The sequence below is a fragment of the Mobula birostris genome, chromosome 26 (assembly GCF_030028105.1).
Source record: "Mobula birostris isolate sMobBir1 chromosome 26, sMobBir1.hap1, whole genome shotgun sequence".
NCBI lineage: Eukaryota > Metazoa > Chordata > Chondrichthyes > Myliobatiformes > Myliobatidae > Mobula > Mobula birostris.
Window position 1 is genome coordinate 50,362,305 of NC_092395.1, and position 24,795 is coordinate 50,387,099.

A 24,795-nucleotide genomic window follows, 5' to 3' on the forward strand; every position below is an offset into this window, starting at 1 on the left:
GGCGGTCATCCACATACGCAAAACTCCACACACCTTCACTTCCCCCCTGGTCTTCCTCATGCCCCGCAGTAAGGATGCAGGGGCTCCGGATATGCCCTTGGGCATCTTTTCAGATCGGAAGAATCCTAGGGAACTAATAACGGCCGTCTTTGGCTCAACAGCTGCACTCCTCGGGATCTGGCAACATCCACTCCTCAGATCCAGCACATTAAACCACGTCGCATAATCCACACACGCGTTGCCTCCATCTTCCATGGCACCAGGGTCCAGTTGTCTCTCTCTCACTGAGGTGTCTTCAGCGGTCAACTCCCCTCCCTCGTGGTAGTTCGGAGCATCTACTAAGAGGGTCTCACCCTCAGCTACTTTACCCAGGCCGTACCACCGCTGAGTCTCGTTTAAATTCGGTACCGGCTCAAGGCTGCTACACACGTCCTCAGAAGCAACTCAACACGCTGGGTGCCCAGACAACGCCCCCATGAACTCCAGGGTCATTAACCAATCATCGTCTTCTGAATAACTACTGGCACTGGTAACGAAAGTCTCCGGTGCCCTTGCGGTTGTCAAGGATAAATGCTTCAGACACCGGTTGTAAAACGAACTGTACAACAACTTGACCTGCATCCCGGGGTCGAGGATAGCTTTAGGATCGCTTCCCTCTATCCGTAATGACATCCTGGGGCATGGCCCCCCTAAGCCTTCAGGAATAGGGTCTTTTCCTTTCGGAAGTTCATTGGTACATTGCTGGGAACGTGCTTCCCCAGAGACCCCAAGCCGTTCCCCCACTGGGCCTCCACTAAGTTTCCCGACACCTCTCTGATCAGCTGAACAACTGAAGGAGGGGCTGATCCCCTGAAATGATCCCCCTGGCACTGCAAGCAATTTAGCTGCCCTCCTAGCCAGAGAGGACACACTGAAAACTTTCCCCTCTCTTTCAAGTAACTGACAGCTGTCACTACGGTGTAAGTGAACCTGACAGCTCTAACACCGTCACCAGCCCGCCTACTTAAACTTTCAACCAATCCCTGTCGCTCTCCCTCAACCGAGCACTGCCACTCAAATAACAACTGCGAGATCCGCTCCGCCCACGTCTCGCACGCCTCCGCCCCTCTTGGGGTGGACACTATCCCAAGTGCCAGACGGAGCCTGCCAGAGCTAGAACATTTATTCGCAGACCCTACCTCCAAATCAGACCACTCTTTCCTCTCTCTCCCAACTGCATGGACAGCCTCGAGTGCCACCTCCAACTCGTCAATGCCGGCCTGAACTCGAACAAAGACCGCACCCACAATGCATACAGCAATCACCAGCAAATAACCCACAGAGACACACATTACAGATTTAAACAGGGCACCCACACAGCATACCAGCAGACTCAATCTCAGACAAAGCCCCCACAATGTAGCCCCCCCCGGCCACCCTCAGGGTCGCTCGGCTCGCTGTCGTCTAGGGAAACAGCCCTCGGCCCCGGCAAACTGGGTAATTAGTTTGTGTGGATGCTGTGTGATGTACCCCACCCCGCTCAAATAACAGACAATACACCAGCTATGATTAAATGATTTACAGTTTATAGATATTACTGGAACTATATAATTAATAGAAAATAAAATATAAAAGGAAAATAAAAGGCACCACACTTATCAAAGTTCAATCGCTTTGTGCACAAACAGTTGGAACTCAGAACCCTTCTTCTTCACCCTGCGACCCCCTCGGACCACCTCGACCAGCCGCCTGGGACCAACAACGGTGGTCGACCAGACGCTCTACACCAGTCCGTCTCCGTCTCCTCGCCAAACGCCCTCTTCGGGGTCCGACCCCATTAGCGGACATCACAGCACCTGATCCATCCTCTGTCTCGCTCTCCCGCCTTCTGCAACAAAACCCCGCGCATATAAATCTCCCAGATACACCAAAATCATAACAACTATCCCAATTGGCTAATAGCACTCTGCTGTCTGTATTAACCCAAGCAAATGTCTAGCTAGAGGCTTTCTCAGCATTTAACATAACAAAGAAGCATTCCCCAGTATAACATAACAAAGAAGCCATTTTAATTAGCCTACGCAGTAAAAGACGAAACCCCCTTACAAAATCAATTCTGCACCCATTTGCACACCTTACCCCGAATTCCCAAATCCTGTAATTTGATTATTAACCTCTCATGGGGTACCTTGTCAAAAGCTTTCTGAAAGTCCAAGTAAATTATATTTACCACTCTATTGTTATCATAAATTTTAGTTGCCTCTTCATAGAACTCCAGCTTATTAGTAAAACATAATTTCCCCTTTCTGAACCCATGCCGGCTTTCTGCTACCATGCCTGTACTTATCAACTGCTTTTCCATCTCATTCTTCTTTATTGTTTCCATTATCTTGCCTGCGATACATGTTAAGCTTACTGGTCTATAGTTACTAAGTGACTGCACTGACCCTAGTCAATGCTGGGACAATGTTAGCCAATTCCCAGTCCTTAGAGATTTCACCAGTCTCAAATGACTTTTGAAAAATACATGTTAAGGGTTTGTAAATATAATCACAAACCTCTTAAGTATCCTTGGGTATATATTGTCTGGCCCTGGAGATATATTAACTTTCAGCCTTTTCAGCTGAAACAGGACCTCACTTTCTAAGATCTTTGTGAGCCAAGGGGCCTGTATTGTGCTGTAGGTGTCATGGTCTGGTCCGTGAAGTCCACATTCCGGTTCATGGTCCGGTCCATCGACCCCTGCTCCAGGTTTTCTGGTCTACCTGGTTTCTGTTCTTGTTGAACACTAATTGAGGCAGCTGATTCTCGTTGGGCCTGGCTGCATAAATACCTCCAGAGACCAAGGCGTGGCTGCTGGATTGTTCTTGTCCTACTCCTTGTATCCCTTCCCCTGCCTTCTGTTTCCCCGCCTGAAGCCTTGCCTTGTCTTGCCAGTAACTCTCGCCTTGCCTGAAGTTCTTGTCTCGCCTTGCATTGCCTGAAGCCTTGCCTTGTCTTGCTGGTAACTCTCACCTCGTCTCGCCCGAAGTCTTGTCTTGGAGCCACCCTGTGCCTAGCTTCCTTCCTGTCCCTTGCCTCCGTCGGGTAAGTCAGGCCAGACTGCCGTTACCCTGCGGTTGGTTCTGTCCCTTCCTGTCCCTCGCCTCTGTTGGGTGGAGTACTGCGCCCTGCCCAGGAGGAGTTTCAAGACCCCAAGCCTCGAGCCTCGCCCCAAGCCAAGCTTCAAGACCCCAAGCCTCAAGCCTCGCCCCAAGCCAAGCTTCAAGACCCCAAGCCTCAAGCCTCGCCCCAAGCCAATCTTCAAGACCCCAAGCCTCAAGCCTTGCCCCAAGCCAAGTTTCAAGACCCCACGCCTCAAGTCTCTGGTCTGCAGCCTTGCCTCAAGTCTCTGGTCTCCAGCCCCGTCTCAGGTCTCTGGTCGCAAGCCTCGCCTCAAGTCTCAAGCCTCGTCTCAAGTCTCCAACCTCAAGCCTCACCTCAAGCCTGAAGGCTCCAGCCTCATCCTGCCTGCCAGCCACGTCATGTCCTTGCATAGTTCTGGGGTCCGAGCCAGAGGCAAGACCCAGGTTCTGGGTCCTTTTCCAGTCTCTGGCTCGGAGTCCAAGCCCTGGCTCCTAGCTCTCTTGTCCAGTCCTGTTCTGGGTTCCCGGTTTTTGTGTCCATGTCCTTGCCCTCGCCCTGTATCCTAGTCCAGTCCCTAGTACTTCAGTATCTGTGTCTTGCACTTGGGTCCATTCCCAGCCACCTCCTTATGACAATAGGTTTTCTATGTTTCTATGATTTTATTTCTAAGTCACTTAAAACAGCTTAATTTTTCTCTACGCTTACTGGCATGTTGCTAACATCTTCACAGGTGAGTACTATAACAAATTATGAAGAGTATCCACTCTGTCCTATGATGAGGTGAGGGCAGTATCGATGGTAGTGAAGGGAACCTCATTTTTTGAAAAAAGAGGACATATCAGATGATCTAGAATGGAAAGCTTCATCCCGAGAACAGTCGTGGTGGAGACAGAGGAACTGAGAGAAAGGAATAGCATTTTTATAAGTGACAAGTTGGGAAGATGTATAGACAAGATAGATGTGAGAGTCAGTAGTTTGTAAAAGATGTTAGTGGATAAGCTGTTTCAAGTACATACCTAAGTACTGCTTAAATGTTATTCAGGTCTCTGCATCACTGTTCTGACAGGCAACACTAGACAATCCCAACTCTGCACCTATGTCTTATGGTCTCTGGGTGAAAAGGCTTTTCCTCATCTCCCCTTCTATTAATTAATCTAGATCAATTCCCCTTGGTTTTTACCCTGATGGTATAAAATCAAAGTAAAATCGAAGTAATTTTACTATCAATGTGCATATAGTACCATATACCAGATACTAACCTTGAGATTCATTTTCTAGCAGTCATTTACAGGAATGTAAATGTATATCATCAAATTTGTGAAAAGTTATACATAAACGAATGTGCAAATTCCTACATGTTATCAGGGTTTGTCTTATACTGTATCTTTTCTCTGACTTTTAGGCATGTTTATTATGAGTTCATTATCACATATTGAACCATCTTTTTTATAATTTCCTGTTATCATCCCAGATTAAGCATTCAAATTCTTGATCATGGCGTGATGCATCTCACTGGGTTCCTACATGTTTCCATGTGGTGCAAATAGTTGCTGAATTTAACCTTTATATTTCTAATGTTTTGAATACATAATTGGTTGTGTGTTTTGTACTGCAGTTGTCTGAATGCTGTTGTACCTTGTAACTATCTCTGTGCAATGTTGAGTTTGCTCTGCTTTGCCCTTGCTTTCTGTGAGCAGCCTGGAGTTGGTAGGGAGTTTGTGCATTGCAGGATCAGGTCACTAGCTGTTATCCAATCAGTGAAACCTCTCCCTGTGTTCCAATCCAAATTAGCAGGAAGGCAGAGTAAACAAAATCCTGACAACAGCCACAAGGGCGTGGTGATCTAGAGCATCTGGCCTTTTGATTTGTGAAGAGGAACTTACATTTGTCTCTGTAATTGACCAGAAATGTAGCAACAAGACGGCATGTTCTGCCTAGTCTATCACCTCTGTCGAGAAAGGCATGTGGTTTATTACACAAGTTTGGAGATATTTTCATAAAATAAACCAAAGAACTGTTCAGCTAGGGGATGGGGAATTGAGAAAGACTCTGAGACTCAGTGAAGGGCTGATTGGGAGAGTGCACCATTCCTTGTTATCTGTTACATGCAGCAAGCAGGTGGTGTCTGCAAGGCTGTAAGGGGACAGTTATCTGTAGGTTTATCGCGAAGGTTTCAGTCATTCATCAAGCTGAGGAAAAGTCTTGGTCCTTTTGCTACTGTACCGACACAGCCCAGTGACTTAAGTTCACTTTTTTTGCTCTGTAGTCCATCCGTCACTGCTTTCAACATACTCAGCAGCTCACCCTCCTGAATAACCAATTCGAATATTTCAACACACGATGAGAAACAAAAACTCTCATCTCATCCTGGAAGACTGACTCCTTGAGAGTGTGACCGTTGGTGCTAGATACCCCAGTCAGTGCAAACATCCTCCCTGCAGTCTCCCGGTCAAACCCCATGAGCGTTTGTACATTTTAATAAGAAAATCTCTCAATGTTCCTAAACTGGACTGAACAGAGGATCAGTGTGTTCATCCGTCCTTAGATATGATCCTGAGTCCTAGGAATGCTGGTCATCTTTCCAAAGGGAATCCTGTTTGTACATTGTTCTGATCCATTCTTCAGATCCTAAAGTCTTCATTGCTGGGACCTGTCATGGTGCAACGATCTGTTGGCACCAACGTTGCTGGTCCATGACTCTCAGCCACTGACACACTGACGCTAGCTCTCGGCTCCTTGCAAAGGCCAAAGTAAAGTTATTATCAAAGTAGGTATATATGTCACCATAAACTATTTTGAGAGTCATTTTTGCAGGCATTCACAGTAGAACAAAGAAATACAATAGAATCAATAAAAAAACCACACACAAAAACTGACAAACACCCAATGTGCAAAAGAAGACAAACTGTGCAAAATGCAAACAAACAAGTAGATAGATAAATAACATTAGTTGTAGAATCCTTGAAAGTGATTCCACAGGTTGTGGAATCATTTCAGAGTTGAGGTGAGTGATGTTATACACACTGGTTCAGGAACCCAATGGTTGAAGGGTAAAAACAGTTCCTGAACCTAGTGCTGTGGGACATAAAGCTCCTGTACCTCCTTCCCAATGGCAGCAGTGCAAAGAGAGCATGATCTAGAGGTGGGATCCTTGATGATGGTTGCTACTTTCTTGTAGCAACACTCCTTGTAGATTCTTGCAGGCATGGGGGTTGTAATGAATTACTGGACCTTCCATGAGAAATTATCTTAATACTTCCTGCCTCCTCCTCCACATACTGCACACACTGGAGATCCTCCCAAGGGAAACCCACTGACTCACAGTTAGAGTGCTTCCTTCTTGACTGCCTCTCCAATCTCTAACATCACCCATGCTACTCATCCCTCTATCCTGTTTTCCCTCTTGCCTCGATGTCTCCTCCTATCCTGAATCCCCTCCAGCTTGTACCTCCTCTGTGCTCCTTAGTCAATCTTTACAGCAGTAAAACATATGTCAGACTGCTGTTTATCAATTACACAAGTACAGCTCAGCCTTCAACACCGTCATCCCCTCAGGCTTCAAAACCCAGGCTTCTGTACCATTCCTCGGCAAATGGATCCTCAACTTCCACATTGAGAGACCATAATCAATGTGGATTGGTAATAACATCTCCTCCTTGTGACAATCACCACAGAAGCACCTCAAGGATGTATGTTTAGGCCACCGCTTTACTCCCTCTACACTCACGACTGTGTGGTTAGGCATAGCTCAAATGACATCTACAGTATAGGTTCATTAGTTCCATCACTGTTGTTGGCAGAATATCAGATGGCAATGAAAAGCTATATAGGAGAGAGATAGAGGGGCTGGTCAAGTAGAATCATCACAACAACCTCGTATCAGTTAGACCAAGTAATTGATTGTGGTCTTCAAGGAACAGGAAGTTGGAAGAACATGCACCAGTCCTCAAAGAGGGATCAGCAGTGGAAAGGGTGAGCAGCTTTATGTTTCGAGGTGTCAGTATCCCGAGCCCTGAAGAAATTTGTGAGTGTCTTTAGTGACATACCAAATCTCCTCAAAATCCTAACCATCAGGCTCTTGAACCAGAGGGGATAACTTCACTCACCACAACACTTAACTGATTCCACAACCTATGGACTCTCTTCAAGGATTCTTCATTTCATGTTCTCAAAATTTAGGACTTGTTTATTTCTTTTTATTATTTTGTTTTTTTTTGTATTTGCACAGGTTATTGTCTTTTGCTCATTGGTTGTCTGTCTGTCTTTGTAGTGTGTGGTTTTTCATTGATTTGATTGTATTTCTTTGCACTTACTGTGATTGCCCATAAGAAAATGAATCTCATGGCAGTGTTTGGTGACATATGTGTACTTCAATGTAATTAACTCTGAACTTCGTTACTTGTTATCTATATCAATGATTTGTGTCAGGCACCATTAGCACATTTGCAGATGACACCAAAATAATTGATATAATGGGAAATAAAGAAGATTATTTCTTTATTTTTCAGCTGGGTAGGAGGGCCGAGGAATGTCAAATGGATAAATACAAGATGTTGCATTTGGAAAGTCAAATGCAGGTTGGACTTTCACAGTGAACCGTAGGTTCCTGGGGAGTGTTGTAGGACACAGGGACCTTGCAGTTCAGGTGCAACGTTCCCTGAAAGCAATGTCACAGGTAGACATGGTAGTGGCGAGGGCTTTTGGCACACTGAGAATAAAAGATGAGAGGTCATTGTGCAGTTGTACATGATGCCCATTCAGTTACACTTGGAGTCTTGTGTTCATTTTGGGTAATACTGCTATAGGAAAGATTTTAATAAACTGGAAAAGTACAGAGGAGGTTTAAAAGAATGCTGTCAGGACGTGAGGGACTAAATTTTTGGGAGAGATTATACAAGATATGACCTTATTCATTCAAGCACAAGAGAATACAATGTGATCTTATAGAGGTGTATCTGTCATGGCCCAGTCAGTGAAGTCCGCATTCCAGTTCATGGTCCGGTCCATCGATCCGTATTCCAGGTTTTCCGGTTTTCCCTTGTCCTGTTGTGTGCCTTAGTTGAGGCACATGATTCAGATTATGGACTGGCTATATAAATGGCTCCCGGGTTCAGCTTCATTTGCTGAACTGTTCCATTCCCTTCATGTTCTACCTGAAGCCTTGCCTGCGACCTCTGCCTTAAACCTTGCCTGCAACCTCTGCCTGAAGCCTTGCCTGCAACCTCTGCTTGAAGCCTTGCCTGAAGCCTTGACTTGAAGTCTTGCCTGTGTCCTCGCCTGTATCACAGCCAAGTTCTGCCGCCGGAGCAAGACTGGAGCCTTGCTGTGTCTAGATAAGGAGCTGTCTATCATTGTTTGGAACTGTCTCTGTGTCCACGCCTTCACTAGGTAGGTCTGGCCGTTTGCCGCTACCTTGTGTTGGTAACCATCTTGTCGTGTTCAGCATTCTGTTTATGAGTCCCAGCCCTATGTCCTGTTCCCAAGGAGGGGTCCTGGCTCTGTGTTTCATGTCCCTGTGTTCCTATCTCTCAAGTCCAAGGCTCTGTGTTTCTGTGCTCTAGACCAAGGCTCTGTGTTCCTGTCCTCCCCAAGACAATGGCTCTGTGTTCTGCGTTCCTGTCGTCCCAAGTACAAGGTTCCGAGGTTCCTGTTGTCCTAAGTCCAAGGCTCGACTGTTCCTGAGTACCAAGTCAAGGCTTCATATTCTTGTCTTGTCCATGTGCCTTGTCCTGTCCATGTGTTTCATCCTGTGCTGGAGTTCCCCCATCCTGTACTGGAGTTCCCTTGTCTTGCCCTGGAGTCTCTCGTTCTGTCCTGTAGCCTCGCCTAATCCTGTCTCCCAAGACCATGTCATGTCTTTGCCTAGTTCCTGAGTCAAGACCCAGGTTCTGGCTCCTTGTCCAGTCACTGGCTCAGAGTCCGAACCCGAGCCTCGTCATGTGCTCGCCTCGAAGAACCCAAGCCTCGTCATGTGCTCGCCTCAAAGTACCCAAGCCATGTCCAGTCCTGTAGCCACGTCATGTCCTTGCCTAGTTCTGGGGTCCGAGCCCGAGTCAAGACCCAGGTTCTGGGTTCTTGTCCAGTCACTGGCTCGGAGTCCAAACCCAAGCCTCGTCATGTGCTTGCCTCGAAGAACCCAAGCCTCGTCATGTGCTTGCCTCGAAGAACCCAAGCCTCGTCATGTGCTTGCCTTGAAGTACCCAAGCCTCGTCATGTGCTCACCTCAAAGTACCCAAGCCATGTCCAGTCCTGTAGCCACTTCATGTCCTCACCTAGTTCTGGGGTCTGAGCCCGAGTCAAGACCCAGGTTCTGGGTCCTTGTCCAGTCTTCAGTTCGGAGTCCTTGTCCAGGTTCCAAGTTCCTTGTTCCTCGTCCAGGTCCCACTTTCCTAGTCTAGACCTAGCCCAGGCTCTGTACTCTAGTCTCATCCAGGGCCTGTGTCTTGTCCAGCGTCGTCTCTTCCCCACTTCCCTTGCTTTCTTGACACCCTTAGTTCTGTTCCGAGTACTTCTGTGTCTGTGTCCTGCATTTGGGTCCGCCATCAGTGCCCCCCTTTATGACAGAACAGTCCAGCTAAATATGGACCCAACGACACAGATGCTGTTGTTAAACTCTTGCCACCCGGGTTTCCCTTCTGTTTAATACCCTCCCACCCACCCGTGTCATCCTTAGTCCTGGAAAGCCTGTTCGGTCGCCAGGAGGTTCCCACTGGGGGGTGGGCGGTGTACTGTCATGGTCCAGTCCGTGAAGTCCGCATTCCGGTTCACGGTCCAGTCCATTGATCTGTATTCCAGGTTTTCCGGTTTTCCCTTGTCCTGTTGTGTGCCTTAATTGAGGCACATGATTCTGATTTTGGACTGGCTACATAAGTAGCTCCTGGGTTCAGCTTCATTTGCTAGACTGTTCCCTTCTCTTCCCTTCATGTTCTGCCTGAAGCCTTGTCCTGAGACTTGCCTGCAACTTCGCCTGCGTCCTCACCTGTATCACTGTCAAGTTCTACCACTGGAGCAAGACTGGAGCCTTGCTGTGTCTAGATAAAGAACTATCTATCGTTATTTGGATCTGTCTCTGTGTCCACGCCTTTGCTAGGTAGGTCCGGCCGCTTGCCGCTACCTTGTGTTGGGCATTCTGTGTATGAGTCCCGGCCCTATGTCCTGTTCCCAAGGAGGGGTCCTGGCTCTGTGTTCCATGTCCCTGTGTTCCTGTCTCTCAAGTCTAAGGCTTCGTGTTCCCGTGCTCCAGACCAAGGCTCTGTGTTCCTGTCCTCCCCAAGACCAAGGCTCTGTGCTCTGCATTCCTGTTGTCCCAAGTCCAAGGTTCCGAGGTTCCTGTCATTCCAAGTCCAAGGCTCAGCTGTTCCTGAGTACTAAGTCAAGGCTTTGAGTTCCCTCGTCCTGTGCTGGAGTTCCCTCATCTTGCCCAGGAGTCTCTCATTCTGCCCTGTAACCTCGCCTAGTCCTGTCTCCCAAGACCATATCTTGTCTTCACCTAGTTCCGGAGTTCGAGACCGAGTCAAGACCCAGGTTCTGGCTCCTTGTCCAGTCTCTGGCTCGGAGTCCGAACCTAAGCCTCGTCATGTCCTCGCCTTGAAGTACTCAAGCCATGAAGAACCCAGGACATGTCCAGTCCTCTAGCCACGTCATGTCCTCGCCTAGTTCTGGGGTCCAAGCCCAAATCAAGACCCGGGTTCTGGGTCCTTATCCAGCCTCCAGCTCGGAGTCCTTGTCCAGATTCCAAGTTCCTTGTTCCTCGTCCAGGTCCCGCTTTCCTAGCCTAGTCCTGGCCCAGGCCCTGTATCCTAGTTTTGTCAAGGGCCGGTGTCTTGTCCAGCATCATTTCTTCCCCACTTCCCTTGCTTTCTTGACACTCCTAGTCCTGTTCCGAGTACTTCAGTGTCTGTGTCTTGCATTTGGGTCCGCCGTCCAGCGCCCCCCTTAATAACAGTATCAAATCATGAGGGGCATGGATAGGGTGAATGCACTCAGTCTTTTCCCCAGGACTGGGAATCAAGAACGAGGGGATAGACTGAGGTTGAGGGGGAGAGATTTAGTAAGTACTTGAGGGGCAACTTTTTCACACAGTAAGTGGTATGTATGAGGAATGAGCTACCAGAGGAAGTGGTTGAGGTAGGTACAATAACCACTTTGAAAAGACTGCTGGGCGGGTACACAGAGGAAGGGCTTGTAAGATTATGAGCAAAACGTAGACAAATGGGACTAGCTTGGACAGCCTGGTTGGCCTGTTTAATGCTGTATGACTATGATTCCTGGGTAGCTATAATGCTCCAAATAAACTTTTAAATCCCTTTAATAGAGACCAATTTAGGTCAGAGTGTTGATTATATTAAATGTAAAGTTTGTTAACTACCGGAATTCCCCAATTAGATCCCAGCCTAGAATTTACTGATTGTCCAGTATATTGTAAATAAATCCCAGATCCCGTATACTGTGACTCATACACTCTCGTAAATCAAACCACTGGAAACACTCAGTTATATTACCCTCATTTCGGGTACATACAGATATTCATTACAACACCCCAAACTTTTTGATTGGATTCCAGCTGCCAAAATTTTTGAGCATGCTTTATCGTACGTAGACTGTCTGATTTCCAAGACTGCAATCTGAAGAACATTCCCAGATACTCTTCCCATAAAGCCACGATTAGATTTCACTTGAATATCTGCTTTACTGTCTATAAACCAATACAGTATGTTGATGATTAAATCACAATCGGTATTCTCGGTGCTGTTTTAACCCCAAGACTCCAGATAAGTTTTAGTAGTATTTGACGAGACCCGCTAACTTGTACGGGTCTGCGGTACCCGGACGTATTGGAACTCGGGAGTACGGGGTTTGGGACATAGGATAGCACCCTACCCCCCACCCCCGACACTGTACTTTCATGTTTTTCAAATAGTCTGAATTCCATTGCCGCTCAAATTGATATTATGTGGAGGAGCGGGCTGGCGAAGGACGGCAAAGAGACAGCGTTCTCCGCGATTGGCCTTCTCCCCATAGCCTGACTCTCTGCCCGCCCCCAGCAAGTCAGCCAATCAGAACGAGCAGGCTGCGCACACCCACAGGGGGCAGGGCTGATGTGTGGGGCGGCACGGTTGACTGAGGAGTGGGAGCAGCTGCTGTGCTCTCGCCGCCCTCGACTCCAGTCACCGAGTTCACGCTCAGCACTGGAACTCCTCCTCCCACTCACTGCGAGTTAACCCCTTAGCTCCTTGGGTCCCTTCCTGTATTGCTCCCTGCAGTGTGGCAGTGAGTGGACAAGACGAGTCGGAGGGCAGGGGGAGAGTCAGGGCACCAGGGGAGCCGGAGGGCAGGGGAAAGAGGAGGATCCCAGGGGAAAGCCCCGGCGGAGAAATTGAATGAACTATCACTTCAGCCTGGTCTATGGATGGAGACACTTTCTGGCAGTCTCTATCCATCTGAAGCATCCAAGTCCTTATTTGGCACTTTCCAACCAGGATAGATCATGAAAATTTCTCACCTCAACAGCAATCACTCGGTGAACATAGTAATCCCTGCACTATGTTATAAAGAGGAAATAAACTTTCCTGCCCCTACCTTATAATCACATTAACTGTTCTTGACTAACTCTGTAATACTATTCCCTACAATTCTTCCTCTGCATTCTTTGATTCAAAGGCTTTGTACAGCAGGCTCCCTGTTATGATAGAAGGAAATGTCCTTGACGGCCACATCTTGACTATAGGTGGAATGTGTCACACACAGACCAGGTCTGGAACAATGCTAGTCGTTGCTAAAAGAACATCTTCACCATTGACTGACATTGGAGCTCGGCATTTAGCCATTTGCTGTTCTTTGAAATAGTGTTACGGTGAAGCAACTTTACTAGAGTGATCCAAACCAATTCCTCCCATACATATAAATGTGTGAACTGGAGTTCTGATCTGTTTATTCAATATTGCACTATTTGCACATTTAACTCAGCTACAATCTTGGCTTACTTTCCTAATGAAATCTAAATATCTTGATCTTACTGCCCCAAAGGCCACAGAAGGTTGATAAATTGCCCATTCACCAGCTTTACCATCCCTCCTTGTGCACGCATCTCTCTTGAAGCTGTTCTCAGAAGTTTAACTCCTTTCAGTGTCTAGACTAGATCAAACAGCTTCCTATGTTCCCTCCTCCTTCCCATTTAAAAAGCTTTAGGGTAAATGTGATTCACTACAAGGAGACTCAGACTCAAACCATTACTTTCTCTGCCACTCAATAACCACAACCTGTATCATTAAAAGATCTACAACACCACTGAGGAAAATCGTTACATTTTTTATGGAGCGTCAGTTCTGGAGCAAAACTTACTTTGTTCTCCTTTACGTGAAATAATCTTGAATCTTGAATGCAAACTGTAATAGAAGAGGAAGATGATATCAGTGCTGGAGACAAAAGAGACTGCCGATGCTGGAATCTGGAGCAATGCACAAAAAGCTGGAGGAACACAGTATGTCAGGCAGCATCCATAGAGGGAAATCGACAGTTAATGTTTTGGGTCAAGATACTTCATGCTCCATCCCTTTCCCACCAGCTCTTTGTACTGGCTGTGACCCTTCTATTTTTCAGTCTAAATGAAGGGCCCTGACCTGAAACATCAACTGTCCATTTGCCTCCACAGATGCTGTCTGATCCACTGAATTCCTCCTCATTGTTGTATGGTCTCATTGTTATCTGGCCTTAATAATTGGTGTCCCACCACTTGAAACCTACATCTGGTTTTGACTCCCACATCAATCATATTTCTCAGTTGTTTACCACAAACATCCTTAATCAGACAGGACATATGCATAGTGGATGTAGAGAAGAAGATTTATTCTACTGGAATTCAACACTCACAGCACAGAAGGAATTCAACCCATTAAGTCTCTATTAGCTCCCGGTGGGATTATTTGTTGCATTCCATTGTCTGTATTTTCCCCTCACTGTTCTACAGGTTATTTGCCTCACTGCCTAACCAACAAAAATATAAAGTCTAGAAGTCCTCAGCCAATCAAGCAGCATCTGTGGAAAGAGAAGAAATCAGTGTTCTGTGTCAGGAACCCTTACTCAGAATTTTCTGACAGCACTGATCTGATCTGTTTGACAGGATTCCACACCCAAATGCCAGTCTGCCTGTAAACAACAATCTGCACATTCCCCATGTACATTTTGGCCATACTTGAAATGGGTTATCTTCATGCCCCTCCCCTTGTTGGTCCCTTTCACATCTCTTCATCTTGGTTCTAAGGAGAGCACACCCAGTTTCTCCACTCTGACCCTGGATCTGAAATCGCTTGTTATCTGGTTCAGTATCTGCAGCACCCTCTCTGGAGGTTCCTTACCGACTTTTGGACTCTGCAGAGAAGGAGCTGGTTTGTTGAGAGTTTCTAGTGTGAACCAGGAGCTGGAGCAGGATTCTGATAATCGCCCACAATTCTGTCTGAATCAGGTGGATTGTCAATAGAAAGGGGAAAGGGAACTTCTAGGGGCAACATTCATAGGGGCAAGCGTGAGGGGTGGTTCTTCCCACTCCTGAGAAGGTTCTTGTAAAGCTGAAGGATGGGGGCGTTGTATGGGGAAGAGGGTCGGGGCTGAAGTGGACCTTGACTACATCTGTCTCATCAATCATTTTTTTTTGCCAAGTGTGACAGGGAAAGAAGAGCCCAGTGCTTCCGATGTACGTCCAGTGCACACGCGCGCGCGCACACGCACACACAGAGTCACACGCACACACACAGGCTCACACACACACACACACACACACACACACACACACACACACAGTCACAGACACAGACACACACACACAGAGTCACAGACACAGACACACACAGACAGAGTCACAGACACACACTCATGCACTCACACAGACACTCCGCAGTACACGTTAGCAACTTGCGGCGGGGCAGCGCACACAACAGCCTCCACCCCGGGTCAATGAGTAACCAATAGTTGGGCAGTGATTAGCATACCCCACCGGGAACTGCGGAAAACAGTGTGACAGGACCACTAGCAGAGAGCGAGTCAGTGGGCGTGAGAGAGCGCGGGAGAAAGGAGAGGCTGAGAGAAACAGAGATAGAGTGGGGAGAGAGGAAAAGGGAGAGGGGTGAGAGAGAAAGGGCAGAGGGGAAGACGGGGAGAGGTGAGAGAAAGGGAGAGGGACAGAGAGGGGAGAGAGACAGAGAGGGGAGAGAAGGAGGAGGATAGAGGGGGTGAGGAAAGGGAAGGAAGGGGAAACGCGTGTTAACAGACAAACACAGAGTGAGAGAGAAAGTGTTTGTGACAGAACGGAGGGAGGAAGCGAGTAAGAGAGGCAGTGTCGGGCAGCGAGGGACAGCCGCCACGTACCGGCACAGGGACATTGAGACAAGCCGACTGTTTTCACAGACGAACTGTTGGCGGAAGAAAGTTTCTGTGGAACACAAGGCTGCGTGGAGACGGCGGGATCATGCCGATGTGTGGGAGCTGGGACTGGCCCTGGATCTGCATTCTGCTCTCACCCCTCTTCCAAGTGTGTCCGAGCCAAGCACACAGCCATACAGGTAACGCGAGGGTCGACTCCCACTCACACCCCATACCTAGCTCCCCACATAGTGACCCTCCAACCCTCCACTCACAGTGACACCCCGTATGCTGCCCTCACACACATAATGACATCTCCTCCACACAGTGATTCCGCCCTCACACACACACACACACACACACACACACAGTGACATCCCCACCCACACTGACACACACAGTGAGTCCTCTCCGCATACAGTGACAATCCCACACACGACTCTCCCAACCACACTGATACACTCAGTGAATCCTCCCCCCTCCACACACACAATGTTGCACACTCCCCTTATGAATGAAGTATCTCCCCGTAAAACACCACCGTTTACACCGCATAACAGAGAACAGACGGTTCCGCGTTGGCCTTGACCTACAGTAACCTCTGGCCGGGTCAGGAGCTACAGGATTCCCCGCTCCGTAACCGCGGGCCGGGAGCAAGGGGAGCCTTCGGGCAGCGTTTTGCTGAGCCGCCCCCGGTACCGGAGGGAGTTTCGGTTGCAAAGGAGCGGACCTCTGGTGCGGTCTGTGTGCGGACCTGAGGGAAGCTGCGGGTGGAGGTGCTCCCTCTGCGCAGAGGTGGTGGATCCGGGAGCTGTTGACTAAACTGTGTTTAATGTGGTCAGGATGATCAGTGTATTCCCTCTCTCTACAACCCCTTTGTGTCTAGAAATAGGACTAATTTTTAGATAGACTCCCCTCCACATCCTCCGGGGCAGATAATCCCGCTGGCTCATCATCCCTTTTCCTTCTCATCTTAGCCCTAAACGTCTTTGCTTGCACATTCGATTCTGAACCGTGGTTTGAACGTCGGCAGCCAAGGAAAACATCCTCTTGTAGCATGAAAACAAGCCCTGCCGTCCTAGCGGTCATTAGGACATGCTTGCCTCCCAGTCTTTGCACCATAAACTTCTCAAACTTTCCCATCCATGTACCTATCCAACTGTCTTAAAAATTGTTATTGTACCTGTCTCAACCGCTTCCTCTGACAGTGTCAAACGCCCAGCGTGTCCTACCGCAGAATGAGATCCCTCTTAATCTTCTAACCCCCCGTCAACCAGGCCTATCCTTTTCAGGGAAACAGCTTCCTCAAGGCTTCTCTGGTGAATCCTCACCATGGTGAATGAGGTACTGAGACTAAATCAGAACTAGAATCATAATGAGGTTTAATTCCACTGGCAAATGTCATGAAATTTGCTGGAGACAGTCCTTTACTGTGCTCTCACCAAGGCAGCAGGGCATTCATTCCGCTCCTGTCTTCAGACCCAGTCACTGAGACTTTTACCCTGTCGTTGTCTTCTTGGCAACTAGTTGGGTCTGCAGGTTTACTGGTACATACAATCCCCAGCCTATCATCATTTTAACAGCATATTGATTGCTTTTTTGGATTTTTTAAAAAACTGAATTGAATACTTTCTTATTTCAAAGTTCTCATGACACCTGTAATCACTGCCTGCTGCACTGACAAAATCTCATTTATTCCTGCTCTGTGTTTCCTGAATATTAACCCCAGGCAGGCACATTAGCTCAATCCCTTGTGCTTTAATTTTGCACACTAACCTCTCATGTGGGACTTTATCAAAGGATTTCTGAAATTCCAAATACTTCACACCCACTAGTTCTCTCCTATTCATTCTACCAGTTAGGTCCTGAATAACTCCAAGAGTTCTGTCAAACACATTCGTAAATCCATGTTGATATTGTCTAATCTCCTGGATTTTTTCGGTTATCACTTTTTATAATAGACCTTAGAGACCTCCCTATGTCCAAAGAAATCTACAGCTCAGTGCTCTTTCTCCCCCTTTTTAAAACAATGAGTAAAAAATAATTTTTAAACATTTGCAGGGAGTGTTTAATGATCTATAGAATTTGCAAAATGATAACAATGCATTCACAATACCCATGGCTACACTCTGGGAAACAGATGGAGATTGATTGGTTTATTTTCCTCAGTATTAATTACTTATGAAGTGTAATATCCTAGCGGTAGTGTGTTATGTAGACAGGGCACATTGCAGGCACTGTGTGCTGTCAATGGAAGAAGTGAAGTATTGGGGTGTTAGTCAACTGGGTTGCTTTATGCTGGATGATGTCAGACCTCTGGAGTATTTCTAGAACTATCTTCAGGCTATCATCACTCACCTGACATACTGGTGTCAGTACGTAAACCAACAATGCACGCACAGCTTCTGACCTACTGTTGTAGTTACAGTGCCTATGTGGTCACTCTAGTAATAATCCTCAAGGTGCTGATGGTAAAGGACTCAGCCATGGTAATTCCAATGAATATCATTAGATTGTCTCTTATTGGATATGGTCATTGGCTTGGCAGTAATACAATGTGGATGTTTATAAGACCATAAGATATAGGAGCAGAATTAAGCCATTTGGCCCATTGAGTTTGCTCTGCCATTTCATCATAGCTGATCTATTTCCCTCTCAGGCCCAATCTCCTGCCTTTCCTCCCTCCATCCCTTCATGTCCTGACCAATGAATAATCTATCAGCCTCTGCCTTAAATATACATAAAGACTTGGCCTCCACAGCTGCCTGTGGCAACAAATTCCACAGGTTCACTACTTTCTCCACTCCTGGCTAAAGAAGTTCCTCATCTCCGTTCTAAGGGGATGCTCCTCTATTCTGAAGCTATGTCCTCTAGTCTTAAACACTCCCGCCATAGGAAACATCCTCTCCACATCCTCTCTATCAAGGCCTTTTGCCATATGATAGTTTTCAATGAAGTCACCCCTCATTCTTCTGAATTCCAGTGAATACAGGCTCAGAGACATCAAATGCTTTTCATATGACAAACCATGTAATCCTGGGATCATTTTTGTGAACCTCCTTTGAACCCTTTACAGTTTCAGCACATCCTTTCCAAGAAAAGGGGCCCAAAACTGCACACAATACTCCAAGTGAAACCTCACCAGTGCTTTATAAAGTCCCAACAGTACATCCTTGCTTTGATATACTAGTCCTCTTGAAATGAATGCTAAAATCGCATTTAGCTTCCTCAACCTGCAAATTAACCTTTAGGAAATCCTGCACAAGGACTCCCAATTCCCCTTGTGCCTTAGATTTTTGTATTTTCTCTCCATTTAGAAAATAGTCAACCCTTTCATTTCTTCTACCAAAATGCATGACCATACACTTCTCAACATTTTATTCCATCTGCCATTTCTTTGTCCATTCTCCTAATTTGTCTAAGTCCTTCTGTAGCCTCTCTGCCTATCATCTGTAGACTTTGTAACAAAGCCATCAATTCCATCATCCAAATCATTGAGGTATAAAGTAAAAAGAATTGGTCCCAACAAAGACCCCTATGGAACACCATCAGTCACCAGCAGCCAACCAGAAAAGGCTCCCTTTATTCCCACTCTTTGCCTCCTGCCAATCAGCCGCTGCTTAACCTATACTAGAATCTTTCCTGGAATACCATGGGCTCATAGATTTATTAAGCACTCTCATGTGTGACACCTTGTCAAAGGCCATCTAAAAATCCAAGTACACAACATAAACCAATTCTCCTTTGTCTAACCTACTTGTTATTTCTTCAAAGAATTCTATCAGATTTGTCAGGCAACATTTTCCCTTGAGGAAACCATGCTGACTATGGCCTATTTTATCATGTGCCTCCAAGTATCCTGAGACTTTATCCTTAATAATTGACTCCAATATCTTACCAACCAGTCAGACTAACTGGCCTAAAGTTTTCTTTCTCCTTCCTCATTCCCTTCTTGAAGAGTGGAGTGACATTTGCAATTTTCCAGTCTTCCTGAACCAAATCCAGAATATAGTGATTCTTGAAATATCATTACTAATGCCTCCGCAATCTCTTCAGCCATCTCTTTCAGAACCCTGGGGTGTATACCATTAGGTCCAGGTGACTTATCTACCTCAGTTTCCCAATAACCTTCTCTCTCGTTATGGTAACTTCACACACTTCATGACCTGTGACACCTGGAACTTCCACCACACTGCTAGTGTCTTGCATTGTGAAGACTGATGCAAAATACTTATTCAGTTTGTCTGCTATTTACTACTTCTTCAACATAATTTTCCAGCAGTCCGATATCCATGCTCGCCTATTTTTACTATAATTTATCTGTCTATGCCTGAATATTGTGCAGGTCTGGCTGAATGCAGGCATGGGCTGCTTCATTTACTGAGCAGTGGCAAATTGTGTGATCCTCAGTGAACATTGCCACTCCTGACCTTCTGGTGGAAAATCAGGATGAAGCAGTGGAAGACAGCTGGGTCTAGGTTACTGGCCTAAGGAACTTCAAGATGTGTTCCCAGTCTATCTCATGCAGTACAATATAGCAGTCACAACATGATAGACGGTGTCCTCAGTCTCCATTATGTCTGTACACTCAATGAGAATGAGGTGAAGCAGGATTATCCCAGCTGTTGGTTCACTCAGTATTTGCTGCACATCTAGTCTGGTAGCTGCCTCCTTCAGGGCTTAGTCAGCTGAATGTCTGGTGGTACCATCTGTGGTGATGGACTTTGAAGATCTCACCCAGAGAACATTCCATGCCCTTGTTACCTTCAGTGCTTCTTCCAAATGTTTTTTTGAACATGGAGGAGCACTGAGGGAGGTCAGGGTGTGGTAATGAGGAGGTTTTCTCACCCATGTCCATTCTGATGGTATGAGACTTCATGAGGTCTGGACTCATGTAGACAATCTTATAAAGTTTTTCGAGGAAGTTGATGAGGACAAGGCAGTGGATGTTGTCTATATGGACTTTAGCAGGGCATTTAATAAGATCCTGAATGAGAGGTTGGTCAGGAAGGTTCAGTCAAAATCAAGTAGTAAATTCAATTAGGCATTGGCATTGTGGGTGAAGCCAGAGTGATAGGAAATGGTTGCCTCACTGACGAGAAAACTGTGACTCATGGAGTGCCACAACAATTGGTACTGGGTCTGTTGTTGTTTGTCATCTACATCAATGATCTGGATGATAATGTGGTTAACTGAATCAGCAAATTTGTTAATTACAATTGGGGGTGTACTGGACAGTGAGAAAGTTTATCAGAGCTTGCAGTGGGATCTGGATCACCTGGAAAAATGGGCTGAAAAATGGCAGATAGAATTTAATGCAGACAAGTGTGAGATGTTGCACTTTGGGAGGACCAACCAAGGTAGGTCTTACATAGGGATCGGTAGAACACTGAGGAATGTGGTAGAACAAAGGGATCTGGGAATATAGGTCTGTTATTCATTGAAAGTGGTGTCACAGGTAGATAGAGTCGTAAAGAAAGCTTTTGGCCTTCATGGATCAAAGTACCAGTGTTGGGATGTTACGTTGAAGATGTATAAGATGTTGGCGAGGCCTAATTTGGAGTATTGTGTGTTGTTTTGGTTACTTACCTACATGAAAGCTGTAAATAAGATTCAAAGAGTACAGAGAAAATTTACAAGGATGTTGCTGGGAGTGGAGGACCTGAGCTATAAGGAAAGATTGAATAGATTAGAACTTTATTCCCTAGAATGTAGAAAATTAGGGGGATATTTGATTGAGATATACCAAATTATGAAGGGCATAGCTTTTTTTCCCATTGAGATTGGGTGAGACTACAACCAGAGTTCATTGGTTAAGGGTGAAAGGTGAAATATTTAAAAGGAACATAAGGGGAAACTTCTTTGAATGAGCTGCCATTGCAAGTAGTGGTAAATTTCAACATTTAAGAGAAGTTTAGATATGTAAATGGCTGGGAGAGGTATGGAGGGCTATGTTCTGGGTGCAGGTCAATGTGACTAGGTAGTTTAATTGGTTTGGCATGGATTAGATGGGCCAAAGGGCCTGTTTCTGCGCTGTAGTTTTCTATGACTCTATATCAAGGGCTTCTGTCTCCCTTGACATTGAGTCACAGAGTCATATAATCTGGTTCAGAATGCTGTTGTTTGCTTCAAATGTTTGTATGACTTGCATATATTTTTTCTCATGCCCAAGTGTTGGTCTTTCATTTTTATTTTATAGTCTTTTTTCCCTTTAAATTGGGTTCTTTCAGGTTTTTTGATTTGTGGCTACCTGTGGCAAGCAAATCTCAAAGTTGTATGAGTTATATATGCTTTGATATAAATGTACTTGTACTTGACATTAGTCAATCCCCAGGGCCTGATGGAGTCTCTTCCAGGTTATTGAGAGAGGCAAGAGAGGAGATTAGTGGGGTCTTGAAAGTGATCTTTGGTCTCTTTACTCCCAGGTGACTGGAGATTAGATAATCTTTTTGTTTAAGAATGGCAATAGGGACAACTCAGGTAATTACAGACCAGTGAGCTTTACATCAGTGGTAGGGAAGTTACTATGAAGATCCATAGGGATAGAACCTACTTGCATTTGGATTGAGGAGGCATAGAAGGCTGGTAAATTGGTTTAGAATTGATGGTTGGTATGAACAAGGGCCTGTTTCTGCAGTTTGCTGGAACCCTTCAAGGGGTTAATGAAGGGAACTCAGTAGACATGAAATATGTGGATTTCCAGAAAGCATTTGATAAAGATCCACAGAAAAGGCTGGAGCACGAGAGTAAGCCCACAATATTGGGGGAAGTGTGTTCATATGTATTGAAGGCTGGTTATCATGGGGAGTCAGAATGATTGGTCTTTTACTAGCTGGAGAGGTGTAACTTGCAGAGTGCTCCAGGCTTGATTATTGACTGTTTATATTAATGACTTGGAGAAAGGGCAAAGGGCAACGTATCTAGGTTCACTGAGCGCACAAAATCAGACGGTAAAGTCATAATAAAATGAAGATGTTGGCAACAGAATAGAGATAGGTTAATGTGCAGGCAAAAGCTTAGTGAATGAAGCTGAACGTGGAAAAGTGTGAAGTCATGCAAGAGGAATCCAAAGGCAGCTTCCTATCTAAATTGAGAAAGGTTGCATGTAAACAATATACCAAGGGATCCCTAGTGCATGAGTTGTTAGCAGCCAGTTGCAGGACGTGGATTGGAAGGATGAAGGTTTATTGGCCTTTTATTGAGGTTAAAAATAAAGGAGCAATCTTGCAATTGTACTGAGTGTGGGTGAGATCACGCCTAGAGTACAGTGTATATGGTCATCCTTATTTGAAAGGGGTAATACTAACATTAACATCCTGAGGGGACACCAGAAGGTAGTTGTCGAGGTCCCCACCAGTAGGAGGGTCTCAAAGTTCACTGAACAAATGGGCAGTTATTTAAAACTGAGATGTGTAGAAATTTTTTTTCATGGTGAATATCCAGAAGTTTCTGTTCCAGGAAGGTGTGAGAGGTGAATGTGAAAGTGTTTGAAGGGGAGGTAGGTACATTTTTGAAAGATCAGGGAATTTGATGCTGTGGAAACTAAGAAGAAGAGAAGGTGAGGGTTGGGGCAGATTGGACAGAACCCTGGCTGAAGGGGTTGAGGGGCCTTCTGAACAAAAACCAGAATGAATCCCTGAACCCTCAGCCTGCTTGTCAATCAAAGTGACAGGATTGTCATCGACAGTGCTAACAATCTGCATTTTACTCATCCATAACCTAATCACTTATGCCCAGTATGGCTTTGCCAGGTTTGCATGACTCCAGAACTCAGTCTGGGTCTAAACATGGACCTAATAGCTGGATTCCAGGGACGAGGTGAGAGAGACTGCCCTTGAAATCAGACTGAGTCAAGCATAAGGAATCCAGGTAAAACTGAAGTTGTTATGCATCTGGCAAGGACACGAAAGGCTGAAGTTATAACTCACGCAGAGTAGAATGCTGAGAGCGTTGGAGGTCAATCACTCCAGTCCTAGAAGATGACTGCGGGAGCCCCTCAGGGAAGTGTGGTTGGCCCAACCATCCTCAGCTGCTTCAGTAGTGACCTACTTTCCACCATGAGTTCCCAGTGTTGGATTGTCACTCAGGAAGCAGTCCACACCTGCGTGCAGCGAGACCTGGGCAACACTTAGTCATGGGCAAGCGACATTTGTGACACAAAAGTGCGAGGCAATGGTAATCCCTGAAAGTCCAATCACCTCCTTGACATTCATTGGGATTACCATCACCAAGTTGCTACTGAGTTCAGCAGCATGTTGGGAGTCACCATTAACCAGAAGCTCAACTAAGTGATCCACATGAATATTTCTTAAACTGCAAATCCTTCAAGGTTGAAATAAAAATAGAAAATGCTTGAAACACACAATAGATCAGGCAGCATCTACATGGAGAGAAGCATATTTAACAGTTCGGGTTGGACACGAAACATGCTCCTAGTATCTTCTGCCTTTATTTCAGACACACAAGCGCTGAGGCTACACGGGCATCAGAGGCTGGTGGTCCTGGAGCTGCTGACACCCCAAACCCTCTCCATGTCTTAGAATCAGGTTTAATAATGTTGTCATATGGTGTGAAATTTGTTGTTTTGTAGCAGTAGTACACTGCAATAAAAACCTTAAATTACAATAAGGAATATATCTTAAAAATAAATGAAATATACAGTGCAAAAGGAAAGCAAATAAGAAAAAAATAGTGAGGTAGTGTACATGTAAATTCAGAAATCTGATGGCAGAGGGGAAGAAGCTTTTGCTAAAACATTTTGTGTGTGCCTTCAGGTTCTCATGCCTCCTTCTTGATGGTAGCAATGAGAAGAGGGCATGTCCTGGGTGACGGATGTCCTCGATGCTGGGGAGGCTGGGAGGCTAGTGACCGTGATGGAGCTGGCAGAGTTTGCAACTTTATGCAGCTTTTCACAAACCTGTACGGTGGCTCTTCCATACCAGATGGTGATGCAACTCTCCACGGTACATCTGTATAAACTTGCCCGAGTCTTTGACATCATACCAAGTCTCCTTAAACTCCTAATGAAATACAACCACTTTTGTGCCTTCTTTGTAACTGTATCAATATGTTGGGCCCAGGAGAGATCTCCAGAGATGCTGACACCCAGGAACCTGAAACTGCTCACGCTTTCCACTGCTCATCCCTGGATGACGACTGGTGTGTTTTCCCTCAACTTCCCCTTCCTGACATCTATTATCAACACCATTCAACTCGATGGTTTATCTCACTCCTGTATGCCACCTTGTCACCATCTGAAATCCTGCCAACAATAGTTGTGTTATTGGCAAATTTATAGATGGATTTTGAGCTGTGCCTAGACACATCATTAAGGTG

At 45.9% G+C, this 24,795-nt stretch overlaps 1 protein-coding gene and 1 long non-coding RNA gene across 2 annotated transcripts in view; one reads left to right on the forward strand and one right to left on the reverse strand.

Annotated features, from left to right (window-relative positions):
* Window positions 1-1,593: 1,593 nt before the first annotated feature.
* On the reverse strand, window positions 1,594-15,486 carry LOC140188346 (uncharacterized). The gene is made up of 3 exons (XR_011883277.1): window positions 14,460-15,486; window positions 13,447-13,490; window positions 1,594-1,867 (listed from the first exon to the last, which is right to left on the reverse strand). It is a non-coding gene; the product is annotated as an uncharacterized lncRNA (long non-coding RNA).
* The window catches only part of LOC140188345 (lipoprotein lipase-like), a 40,566-nt gene continuing 31,046 nt past the window's right edge, over window positions 15,276-24,795 (forward strand). Inside the window, exon 1 of the mRNA XM_072244512.1 lies at window positions 15,276-15,659. Within this exon, the coding sequence (XP_072100613.1) occupies window positions 15,566-15,659 (94 nt within the window). The 5' untranslated portion in view covers window positions 15,276-15,565. The remainder of the gene's footprint in view (window positions 15,660-24,795) is intronic.